This window comes from Lissotriton vulgaris, chromosome 1_1, assembly GCF_964263255.1.
Source record: "Lissotriton vulgaris chromosome 1_1, aLisVul1.2, whole genome shotgun sequence".
Lineage (NCBI taxonomy): Eukaryota > Metazoa > Chordata > Amphibia > Caudata > Salamandridae > Lissotriton > Lissotriton vulgaris.
In genome coordinates this window covers 1,882,755,611-1,882,768,500 of record NC_141685.1, presented here as the reverse complement: position 1 = coordinate 1,882,768,500, position 12,890 = coordinate 1,882,755,611, and the positions used below count along the sequence as shown (strand labels likewise).

The 12,890-nt window shown below is 49.2% G+C and overlaps 1 protein-coding gene across 1 annotated transcript in view; it reads left to right on the top strand.

The window, feature by feature from the left end:
* The window catches only part of ANKRD26 (ankyrin repeat domain 26), a 969,942-nt gene that overhangs the window by 293,058 nt on the left and 663,994 nt on the right, over window positions 1–12,890 (top strand). The window contains exons 11-12 of the mRNA XM_086919420.1: window positions 3,526–3,652; window positions 12,695–12,753. Coding sequence (XP_086775546.1) covers window positions 3,526–3,652; window positions 12,695–12,753 — 186 coding nt within the window. The remainder of the gene's footprint in view (window positions 1–3,525; window positions 3,653–12,694; window positions 12,754–12,890) is intronic.

Sequence of the window (12,890 nt, the reverse complement as noted above, 5' to 3'; positions counted from 1 at the left end):
AGGAGACAGGATGAGTCCGCCCAGTGGTGAATAGAGAGATCTGCATCTAGATGGGAGGGAGGAGTTGCACCTGGGACCTGAATAGGACTGTGCCTGCCCCCCACAGTGCTGGCTCCACCGCCTGTGGTGCGTCTGATGTCTCTGCCCTGCAATGTGAAAGGAGAGAAGGAATCATGTCAACAGAGTCAACAAAGTGCTCCAGGGCTGTGCTTTCCCTCCACAATGCTGGCGCCACCTCCTGTGGGGCGTCTGATGTTTCTGCTCTGCACTGTGAAAGGAAAGAAGGAGTCATGTAAACAGATTGCTCCAGAACTGGTTTGGACTGAGACAAGGCCCCTCTGCCCCCAGAGGACACAGGATTTTGTGGTATAAGTATTGGGACCCTGATCCCAAGAAAATAGATCACTTTTCAACAAACAAGAGGAAACTTTTGCTGAGGAGAGGAACCTGAAGAAACTGAGGAGAGACTATCCCTAAGCTGAAGTGCTGCTTAGGGGACTGGCCTGCAGTGGTTGCCTGGCTGCCAAAGAGAGGAGAAAGTGACTTTGTGTACTTTCATCACCTTGTAAGGATCTCCAAGGGCTTGGAACAGAGCTTGCCTCCTGCTGAAGTCTCAGGGACAACAGACTTCAGCCTCCAGCTCCCCAGAGTTCTTTTGGAAGTGCCTGCTCATGTTTTGGGCCTTCTGAGGGACTGCATGTCGCAAGGAGCTGAAAGCGCGACTCAAGAGGAAGAAGCGTGTCGCCGTCGCAGCCACTGCCGTCGCATCTCTGAACAAGGGTGTCACCGATGCAGCTGTCGCATTGAGCTGACGCACCTCGCATCGAGGGAGAAGATTGTCGCTGCCAAAGCCGCCGTCGTTGCATCTCTGAACAATGGTGTCGCCACTGTAGCTGACGCATCGGGTCGAGACTTCTCGCAAAATCGAAGAAGCGTGCCGCATCTGGAAGATCTTCACATCTTTATTTCTTTGCACAGGAACTTTGCCGCATTTCCATTGCTGCAACACTTTTGTTGAGGAAATGTAATACATCACAAGATACATTGACTTAAAGTGTCGCATTTTCAGAAGTAAAGAGAACTAAGCTAAAACTACCATTTTAAGTACAGTATTGTGTATTTTTGTCGTTTGTAGTCTTGTGATAAAGAATACTTATTTTTTATATAAAACTGGTGTGGTGTCGATCTGTAGTGTTGTCACTTGATTACTGTATGTGGTCAAAAGTGCTTTACACACTGCCTCTGAGATAAGCCTATCTGCTCGTGCCAAGCTACCAAGGGGGTGAGCAGGGGTTATTTTAGGAGTGTATCCCTTACCCTGACTAGAGGCAAGGGTCCCTATTTGGCACAAGTACCTACCTGTGCCAACTGGACACCCCCAAATCTAACAATAGCCAACAGACTTTCAAGGTTGGCTGGTGCAACCAATGTGAGCCACCGGCGTATAGCCAGAGTAGTTGCTTCACCTTTAACATTAGACAGAATCATTTCGAACAGGGCTACACCTGCTCCGTGTTCATTCTGTATCTGTTTGAGTATGCCTGATAAGATGGACATCGAGGTTGTGCCATGGCAGGCAGTCTAGACCACACCCCCCTAATTGTCCCCTAGGTGTTAGTCTCCAATACGGGAACTATCCCATTGGGTAGGCACATAGTCAAAATTCTATGCCTGTCCTGTGGACCCGAATAAAATTTCCTCATGAATAGTTTTTTTTTAACCCATAACTGAATTAACAAAAGGTAGGACTTATGGTAGTACCGGCAGTTTGGCCTGCCCAGGGAGGTCAACGCGAGCTAGTCCTGCAACCGAGGTGCGCAAAACAAACTGTCTTAAGAGTCTGTATATGATCACTAGACCATGGTATAATGCTTGTGTGTGAAGCAAGTTCTGATTTTGCATATCAGGGTAAGGTGTATATCCAGCTAAGTCTGGCTGGGTCACCCGTCATAACCAAGGCGACCCAAACCTACAGGTGGGGGAGGGCGCCAAGGAACGGATTTGGTGTTGCCAGTAGATGAGACGAATTTCAAGAAGCGCAGGAAGTCTATATGCTTCAGGCGCTGGAGGTGTATGTATGGAATGCAATAGATTGACCACCCCTAGCCAGAAACGTGACCCCAGAATAAAAAACTTCAAAGCAAAATGCCCCTTCCGCTGCAGCAACAAAAATAATAGGACCACCTGCATCAGGAAGCCGATGTTTTGTTAAATATGGGTAAACAGCAGGTCTGCAGTTGAGCGGAAGGACCACAGGCTGTGCCACCAGAAAAGCAGAAATAGATTCAAAGTGGTACTCACACTGTGGAGGATTAAGCCCGAACACCATGGATGCCTCTGGAAAAAGGTGCGAAGGTATCGTGGACATGTACAAGCTCTACACAGGAGATCTACAAATAAGTACCAGATCAAACGTTGGCGACGCCATGTTGCAGGAATTCTGCTCTAGAACAGAACTATGCTTGGGACCATAGAACGTCAGCATGTAGGGACTGAGGGACCATACCAGATCAGTATCTGTGGGTCTGTGGGTTCAAATCTGAGTAGCTCATAGTGCCTCACTTGCCGTCCTAAACTTTCCAGAGAGACAATTGATTTGGCACCCCAAAACACAACACTCGCGACTCTCTCGGGGATCGCTGTAGCAGATCATCCCCTTTCGTTCTCTCACTCTTATTTGTCCACAATGAATAGAAATGAGGCACGATCAAATATTAGATTTTATTTAAACTATTGTGCTCTAATATGCAATAATTGCGCCACAACTAGCTAACAAATACAGGTCAGTAATGGCATTAGCATTGTTAAGAGACCTTATACAATAAAAAGCCCTGTCATATTATCTGACCGATTTGCCTAAACCCACTCTCACTACAAAAGCTAAATGATTATAGATCTCTCAGCTTAGCAGCGGACCTCAAATCTTAGCATACATGATAGTTGTTCTATATCCCCGCTGACGTGGTTCTCTGATCTCAGGACCTTTGCAAGACTCTGCTCTGTGTATTTAGAATGATACGTCCCAGGTTAAATGACAAACATGTGTTTTCAAAAACAGTTTGGTGTTCATATTATGTGTAGGTGCTAGTGTCCGACCACATAGATTAACAAGGAATAGTGTTGTTTGACCGTGTCTAGGCTGTACAGGTAAAATCCCAGGAAAAAAACGATATGCAAAAATATGTGCAGACTATATGTGAAAATACAGGGAGGCACAAAAACAAGCGTGTGCTTTGGTAACCTGTGAAAAGCAAAGCGGCCTACAACGTTCATAGTTAAGCTAACATAGGTAACACACCAGTGTACATGTAGGAAATACAAGACCAGATTTATAGTTTTGCTTAGTGTAAACAAAAACGTCTGTTGAAACATGAGAAAGACCAAGATGTCATCTTATACTGAACTGTTGGCAAGGCCTGTCTGTGAAGGGAGTTTGCAGAATTTTGATGATAATGTCTATTGTGTTTCTGTACTTTACAGTAAGTATACATTTTGCTTCTCTCTCTCATTCTTTTGTATTTTTAGCAGGAATCTGAAGAGAAGAGTGAAGGTGTGAGTGAAGATTCTACCAGGCACTCGTTACCCTCGAGAAATTCTGAGCCTCCAGCTCATGATGTGTCTTCAAATTTGGGGAATTCTGCTATTAAGAAAGGCAAGTTGATGAAACAGTTATTTAACTTTTCTTTGTTTAAATATACATAATCCTTGAGAAACAAACACCATATAACATTTGGGCTTTGAGACAAAACTGTCAGTGTGATTATACTCTGACTCCTGTTATCACATGGATTTGAAAATCCACCAGTCCTTGCAAAAGCATAAAAATAAATGTGATTGAATGTAAAAAGATAAGAATAGAAGAAGCATGTTACATATCATAACATGTAACTGTCAGTTTATCCATACAATTAGTTAGTTGCTTTATATAATTCTTGCTACTGCATCTTCATTTCCTGGTCCTGTAAAGCGTTCTATCTCAGTGATACACATGAACGAGTAAAGTTTGTATAGCTGAAATATAAGTGCTTTTCCATTTGTTTCTTCACCGTTTTGTGCTTAGAGTCATTGTGCTGGCTTTCAAGTGAACACAAAATCCCACGGACAAAGTCCAATAGGCAGTCTGGGAGTGTAAAACACCCGAAAAGTTGCTTGAAAGACCAAATTCAATGATAGGGTACAAATAATTTAGGAGCAAGAAAGCATGTAAACATATTTGGCAACAGGAAGGAATATGGGGAGGAGGGAAAAGGAAATAACATAATTCTTTATAATCTCTGGAGAAACACCATCCATAATTATGTACAGAGAAAAAAAGAATAAACACTGACAACAACAGAGTATTACAATGTCTGAAAACATTAGAAAACACTTGGAAAAAAACACCCGAATTCCCAGCAAATAGAAACTGATAACCGGAAAGACTACATATGATTCGCCATTCTTTGCCATACAGACTTTGCGCATAATTATTAAAGATTTGAAACGTGTTTTTTCTTTAATTGTGAACACTGATAGTTATTTCAGGACATTGATTATTTTTTCCTGAGGCCCATTACTAGTGTTTCTGCTTTGTTGAGAAGGTTCTGCCTTTTTGTTAAGTGAACTTGTGACACTTTTGTGGTGGATTTTCTGATCTGTTTTTAAATCTATCTGTACAGTTGTGTGCTTGAGCTCAATCACCAGAAAAAAGGCTTCCCACGCAGTACTTGGGGGTGGACTTTAGCTCCAATCATAACTGTGCTTCTTCCCTATGGCATTCACCTGGCTGTTTGTTAATACACACAAGTGAAAAAAACATTTTACTACATATTTGTGTAGTTATTTATGCTGTTGTTTATAATATTACTGTTTGTTTGAATGGTTATATAACTTTCAAGTTCTTTTATGAAATTAGCTAAATACGTTTTATCTGAAAGAAACAGGTTGTTTATAGATTCCTTGCCTTAGAATTACCCCCAGGCGTCAGACTGGATCCGTAAAGTTTTTCGTCAGCAGTACCCCTACGTATCGGAAGGTGGCGTTGGTTGACTCTGCGTTCGTCGTCGCCGGTATGATGTCACGGTAGCTACATAGACGCCACCCTCGCGCGCTGATGTCAGTTCTTTCTTTTTCCGCGCCAGCAAGCGCAGATCCGGAGAGAGCGGTACCTCCAGTCACTTTTTGACTGACTTTTTCTCGACTAAGTTTTTTGAGTCCATCGACTCCTGGTGCAAGAGGGATACCTGGCTTCAAGGCCTGTGGTTTCTGTAACTGACTAATGTCAGTGACGGATCCGCACCGCATGTGTCTCTACTGCCTGGAGCACGACCATGACCCCAAGTGTTGCTCCGACTGCCAAACTATGGTTCTGAAGTCTTTGTGGGAGCAGTCCAGAAAGCTACTCGAGGCACAGCAATCTGCTCTGCTACGCCCGAGGTTCCTGTCTTGTGGGAGGTCGAGGGACCGTTCGTGGAGCCATCATCACTCCTCTTCCAAGTCTTCGTACTCAGGGGTCAGGTAAGTCGAAGCATAAGAAGTCGAAGAAGCATCGTCCCTCTAAGACTTCCCTTCGTTCGTCGGCCGATGCGACAAAGGGTGCCGGTGGTGCCCCTCCCGCGGCTCAGCGTGCGGAGCCTACAGAGTCAACTCCTGCCTTCCCTCCGTTCCGTTCGGCTGGGGGCCCAGGCCTTTGACTCTGGCGGCTTTGACCTAGGCACCGCAGGGCCCCCTTGGATCCAGGGCTGGATCCAGATCGGCACCAGTCAACCTTGTAACACCTCCACCGGTGCCGATTCCACCAGCACCACGTCCGCAGCCGGCGCCGGCTGGACATTCAGCCAGCGCTGACCCGGCTTCTGCCCCTATGGGGACACAGAGCCAGACCGGTGTCGATCGATGCCGGATCCGGCGCCGATCGGTACTGTTGTGCCTGTGTTCCACCCTGCCCCTTTTCGGCCAGATTGGCAGCCAGAGGAGGGTGAGGAAGACTGGGAGGGGCCTGGAGACCCTTTGACTGACCAGTTGGATGATGACCAGGACTGGAGAGAGTAACTTGAGGATGCCAGTGGTCTGGCACCTCCACAGACCATGGCATGTTGTCTCCTCCTACCGTGACTACAGAGTAGGGAGTGGTTTTGTGTAGGGCGGCCGGGGCTCTCCACCTCATCTCTCCCAAACGCCCCCCCTGCTACCCGATGGCTCGGGCACCGACGAGCTATGCAGGCTCGTGACAGACTGGCTCACCACAGCCAGCGACATTTTTGCTCCCCTTACTAAGTTTCCCCAATCCCGCCACTGCCATTCTCACAAATGGTTTACTCCCCTTCTAAAAACCCTTCACTTAGAACTCCGCCAGTCTGAACGCAAGTGGAGGAGGGACTACTGCGCCACAAGCAGAGACGCCTATGTATCTGCACGCAATAGGTATAAACTTGCCATCCGGGAGGCCAAAAAAACCTATGCTTCTGGAAAAATCCTGTCTGCCCCCTGTCAGTCTAAGGAAATCTTTAAGGTGCTTACCGAATTCACTTCCGACCCCAGAACGCTCCCCACTCAGGCCCCCACACAGGAAGCATGCAACACTCTTAGCACCTTCTTTATCGATAAAATCGTATCAATCAAGGACACCATACCCATTATGATTCCTGGCGCTGGATCTGTCTCCCCTCCTCACAATTCTTACTCTTTCACTCAATTTCCCCTCTTAGACTCTACATCTTTGGCGACTCTCGCCACCCGCGTCAAGTCAGGATCTCCAGACGACTGCTGCCCTCCCTCCATACTCCGGGACATCTGCCATTCTTTACCCGACTGCATTCTCCCTCTGTTAAACTCTTCTCTTTCTTCTGGTATGGTGCCGGGTTCCTTCAAGGAGGCCGTGCTGGTGCCCCTCCTGAAGAAACCGGGGGCTGACCCCGCTGTCCCGGCAAACTACCGCCCTATCTCCCTCTTACCTTTCTTTTCAAAGATCCTGGAAGCCCACGTCACCTCCTGTCTCTCCCTGTTCATCGAGAAATCCAACTTTCTCGAGACCAACCAGGCAGGCTTCAGACCCGGCCACTCTACGGAGACAGTGATCTTGGCCGTGCTGGATGCCCTGAGAGACGGTGTGGACAAGGCTGCTCCCCAGGCCCTGGTATTATTAGACCTGTCAGCCGCCTTCGACACGGTGGACCACAACATCCTTCTCCACCGTGTCGAACAGGCTGGCATCCAGGGCCTGGCGCTGGCCTGGGTCAGATCTTTTCTGACAGGCAGGTCCCAGACCCTCAGCCTGGGCTCCTTTAGAGCTCCCAGAGAGCATTCGCTCTGTGGGGTTCCCCAGGGCTCTTCTCTGTCCCCTCTTCTTTTCAATCTCTATCTTCGCCCCCTTCTTTTTTCTTTGAGGCAGTGGGACGTTACCGTGTTCAACTACGCGGACGACCTGCAACTCATCTTTTCTCTTAACTCCCCTTCTGCTATCCCCAACTTTCAAGCAGTTATGTCCCACATTCTCCAGTGGATGGGCCACAATCAGTTAAAACTGAACCCCGGAAAGACGGAGCTTCTTCTCCCCGGCAAGAGTGCCTCCTCCTGGGGGCCTCAATTCTGGCCGGTGGACATGGGCCCCCCTCCCACCCCTGCAGCTTCGGTGAAGAGCCTGGGGGTCACCATTGACTCCGCCTTATCCCTAGGGCCGCAGGTAGGGACCGTGGTCTCGTCCTGCATCTACCAACTGCGCAGGATCAGGAAAGTGGCATACCTCTTTACACCTGATGCCCTCCTGCACGTCATCATGGCCCTCGTCCTCTCCCGCCTAGATTTTTCCAACTCAATCTACCACGGCCTGTCCAAAACATCGATGGCTAGACTACAAGTGGTCCAAAACCAGGCGGCGAGACTAGCTCTAGGGATTCCGAAGTGGCAATCTGCCAGGCCCCTCCTTGTCAAACTCCACTGGCTCCCTGTCGTCTCCAGGGCAGCCTTCAAGACCGGCTGCCTTGTCTTTAAGTCACTACTCGGCCCCTGCCCTGCTTTTGTCAAATCCCTCATCAGTCCCTACTGCCCATCCCGTACCCTGAGATCTTCTCACCTTCATCTTCTGACTGTTCCTTCCTTCAAGCTCTGTAGATCTGGAGGCCGGAGATTTGCTTACCTGGCCCCCAAGCTTTGGAACTCTCTCCCTCTCCCCCTCAAAATTTCCAACTCCCTAACCCTCTTCCGCAAGTCTTTAAAAACCTGGCTCTTCCCCCAATCTGTCTAGTCTCTCTGTCTTCTGTACTCTCTACCAGCGCCAGGAAACCCATGGTGTCAGCGCGCTTTATAAGTTCCCCCTACGATACGATACGATACGATCTACCTACGGTGGGTGTCAGTACTAACCTCCTGACAGAGGTGCTTCAGCTGGCAGTGAGCTCTTCGGAGCTCCTGCTGCCGTTCAATGAAGCCCTAACCAACATCCTTTTGGGCACCTTCTCCAGGCCCAACACGGGCTCCTGTGGAAGGGATAATTGCCTGACGCCACCGCCCGGCCTTGGGGGACCCCACTTTCCTCTCCCAACACCCCACCCCTGATGGTCCAAGCCTCGAACTTCAAAGGCGCTTTCCCTAACGCTCCACCTAATGGGGAATCCAAAAAGCTGGACCAACTTGGGAAAAAGATGTTTTTTCCTCCAGCATGGGACTGCGGTCAGTAAACACTGCATGTCTGTTGGGCTGCTAATCCCACTCTGTGTGTGATACGGTAGCGCAAGTGCTGCCCCAGTGCCCGGAGGAGGCCGGGTCGTGCTGTTCAGTCGCCGAGGGGAGAGTCTCAGCGAAGTTTACCATCCGCTAAGGACTTGACACCGCTGGGTAGGAGGATTTCAATGTCGGTAGCTCTTAAACACTACGCATGGATGAGGTTGACTGGCTTTTCTGGAGATGTCCAGAACACTGTAATGGACATGCCCTTTGATGCCAATCGTCTGTTCAGCGAAAAAGCAGACAGTGCGCTGGAGCACTTCAAGGACTCTCGTGATACTGCCAAAGTTCTTGAGCCTCTCTACCACACGGCCTGCACTGTCTGCTTTTTGTCCCTTTCATGGCTACAGCGCAATCTGTTCAGCCCCAGCCCGGCCGGGGACGTGGGAACCACCGCTGTGGTTCTGAGGGCCAGCGGACGGGCCAGTCCACAGCAGCCCCCTCTGCAGCTGCCTCCAAACCCTCCTAGTCCGACCTTTCAGGCCCATCACACACCAGTGGGTGGCAGGATTCGCCATCATCTCCCCCACTGGCGTACCATCACGTCGGACAGGAGGGTTTTGCAGATAGTCCGAAGGGGCCTCTTCCTCCCCTTTGAGACTATCCCACAGCCAAGCCAACTCTGTACCATCGAGTGTCGGGGGATCATCTGGCCCTTCTCCAACAGGAAGTTACGGCTCTCTTGGCAAGGGATCCATCAAACAAATTCCTGCCCCAGAAGTAAGTTGTGGTTGTCTGTGTCCTATCTTGGATCTCAGGAACGTCAACCGCTTCCTCTGGAAGGAGAAGTAAAAAATATTGACTCTAGCTCAGGTCCTATCTGCCCTCGACCCTGGAGACTGGATGGTAGCGTTGGACTTGCAGGACGCTTTTTTTCACATCCTGCTGGCCCATCGGCGTTACCTGCGGTTCACGGTAGGCCACAAGCATTTTCAGTTTACTGTGCTCCCCTTTGGCCTTACCAGCGCCCTTCAGGTGTTCATGAAAGTGATGGTGGTGGTCGCAGCTCATCGGCGCAGATCAGGGGCTCCAGTCTTCCCTTATCCCGACGACTAGTTGTTGAAGGTGTCTCCCACCTCCAAACTACGGCCAACCTCCTGCGTTCGCTGAGGTTCTCCATCAACGTGCCAAAGTCCCAATTGTCTCCCTCTCTGTAGCTCCTTTTCATCTGAGCGGTTCTGGACACAAAGCAGTTTCAGGTCTATCCTCCTGAACAGCGAGTCCGGGATATTTCGGCTATGATTCCAATTTTTCAGCCTCTATCCCGGGTTTCAGTCAGGATGACCCTCTGTCTACTGGGCCTGATGGCCGTTTGCATCCTGCTGGCCGATCATGCCAGAAGGCATATGCAGGCTCTGCAGTGGGACCTGAAGGTCCAGTGGGCACAGCATCAGGGGAACCTGTCCGATTGCGTCCAGATCTCGGAGGGCACTGCACTCCAACTGTAGTGGTGGCTCATGAACCAGGATTGGGTCGACCGCAGATCCCTCTCCCTTCCTCAACCAGAGTTCACAGTGGTGACCGATGCATCACTTCTGGGATGGGGTGGCCACATGGGGGAGGCGGAGATCAGAGGCCTCTGGTCTCCGGCGGAGTCCGGGCTCCACATCAACCTTCTGGAGGATCGGGCGATTAGTCTTGCACTTAAAGCATTCCTTCCCTCTGTCCGGGGACTAGTAGTGCAGGTGTTCACGGACAACAACACCGGCATGTGGTACTGCAACAAACAGGGCGGGTGGATTTGTGGACCCTATGTCAAGAGGCTCAACGTCTCTGAACATGGCTGGAACATCAGGGCATATCCCTGGTGGTTCAACACCTGTTAGGTTCTCTGAATGCCAGGGAGGATGAACTCAGCTGCAGGTGCATGATGGATCACGAATGGCGTCTTCACTCAGAGGTGGCGCAAGGTCTCTTTCAACAGTGGGGAGAGCCTTGGTAAGATCTGTTCACCGCTAAAGATAACATGGAGTGTCAGCAATTCTGCGCGTTGGAATTTCCAAGGCAGCACTCGCTAGGCAACGCTTTTCGTTGAGAGTGGAGTTGCGGTCTTCTATACGCATTTCCACCTATACAACTTCTGCCCAGAGTGCTGAAGAATATAAAGCGCGACCGGGCCCAAGTAATTCTTGTGGCTCCCGATTGGGCTCGAAGAGTCTGGTATCCCAAGCTGCTCAAAGTGACCATCGATCCTCCGATCCGACTGCCTCTTTAGGAGGATCTTCTGTCAGAGCAGCAGGGGACAGTCCTCCACATGAACCTGTCCAGCCTCGACCTCCTTGCATGGAGATTGAGCAGCAGCAGTTGACGTAATTTGACCTGCCTCCCGAAGTCTGCGATGTTCTCTTTGCAGCCAGGCGTCCCTCCACTAAGATGGTATACACCTGCAGATGGAACAAATTTGTGGCATGGTGCACAGCAAAGGCTGTGGATCCCCTTTCTGACTCTCTTTCTGAGGTTCTCTTGTTCCTCCTTTCTTTGGCCCAGCAGGGCCCTGCTCTGGGCACTCTTAAGGGCTACCGCTCGTCCATTTCAACCTTCCTTAGGCTTCCTGAGCAGCCTTCTCTTTTCAACTCACCTGTTGTAGATTCCTTAAGGGCATTACTCATCTTTTTCCTCCTGTTCCCTTCGTAATTCCTCAGTTGGACTTGAACTTGGTTCTTCCCTATCTTAGGTGCACTCCCTTTGAGCCGCTACATAACTGTCCTCTCAGACTTCTCACACTGAAAACTGCCTTTCTGGTGGCCATCACCTCTGCACGCAGGGTGAGTGATCTACAAGCTCTTTCTTCCAAGCCTCCCTTCTGGCTGTCCATCCGGACAAGGTCGTCCTTAGAACTAGACCTTCCTTTCTTCCCAAGGCGGTTACTTCTTTCCACATTGGCCAAACCATCACTTTGCCCACCTTCTTTCCGCCTCTGCATCCTTCGAAAGAGGAAGAGAGGCTCCACCGTCTGGATCTAAAATGTGCACTTTTCTTCTACTTGGATCGCACCAAACAATTCCGGGTGGACGACCAGCTCTTTGTTGGTTACGTGGATGTTAAGAGAGGTTGGGCTGTGCACAAACGGACCATCTTCAAGTGGGTCGTTTAGTGCATCAAAGCCTGCTATTCTTTGGCATAGAATGAGCTTACAGTGGGGCTGCGCGCCCACTCCACCAGGGCGACGGCAGCTACTACTGCTTTGAGGGGAGGAGTCCCCCTTAAATGACATCTGTCAGGAAACTACGTGGGCATTCCCTGCACACGTTCACCAAACACTATTGCCTGGACAGTCAAGTCCGGAGAGACCGCTTCTTTGGCCGTTCTGTTCTCCAGGACTTTCTTGTGTGAACTTGGTTCGCAGACCCACTTCCGGGATTGGCATTGCTGGAGTATCTATTCTAAGGTAAGGAATCTATAACTGATTGTCTCTTTCAGATGAACAAGTTACTTTTCTGCGGTAACGATTTATCTATAAGAAACATAGGTTAGTTATAGATTCCTTACCGCCACACCCATCCTCCCCGTTCTGCGAACTGACTTCTAGGGTTAAGGACTTCCTTTTAGGGCCCTAGTTTTGTGCACCAGAGGTCAGTGTCTTACATGACTCTGCTCTTCTGGCGTGGAAAGTCGTGTACAGAACTGACGTCAGCGTGCGAGGGCGGGGTCTTTGTAGCTATCGCGACGTCACCCCTGCGACCATGATGCTGACGAGAAACGCAGACGCCACCTTCTGACGCGCAGGGGTACTGCTGACAAAAAACTTTCCAGATCCAGTATGACGCTGGGGGGTAATACTAAGGTAATCTATAACTAACCTATGTTTCTTACATATATATTATTACCGAAGGTAAGTACCTTGTTCTTCTTTAACAGAAATGGTGTAATTCATATTATTTGTCTGATCACATATAAGATACAACTGTTTTTAAAAGATCTCCTCTTCTGTTTTAAAAATGCATCCTTTAAAATTGATATCGTTTTTTACTCTATTTTCCTTGCTGTACTATAGTTTTAATGTCAGAACTTGGGCTGGAAGAGGATGATGCTGAGTCTGCTTGGGATTCTGAGGTACTAGTCTTATATTTTATTCAATTATTAGTTCACATGACTCTGGAGATAGTACCCAGAAGAGTTTTAAGTGCTGCATTCTGTTAACCTTCACAGTGGACTGAAACGTAAGTAACTAAAAAATAAACTGAAGTAAG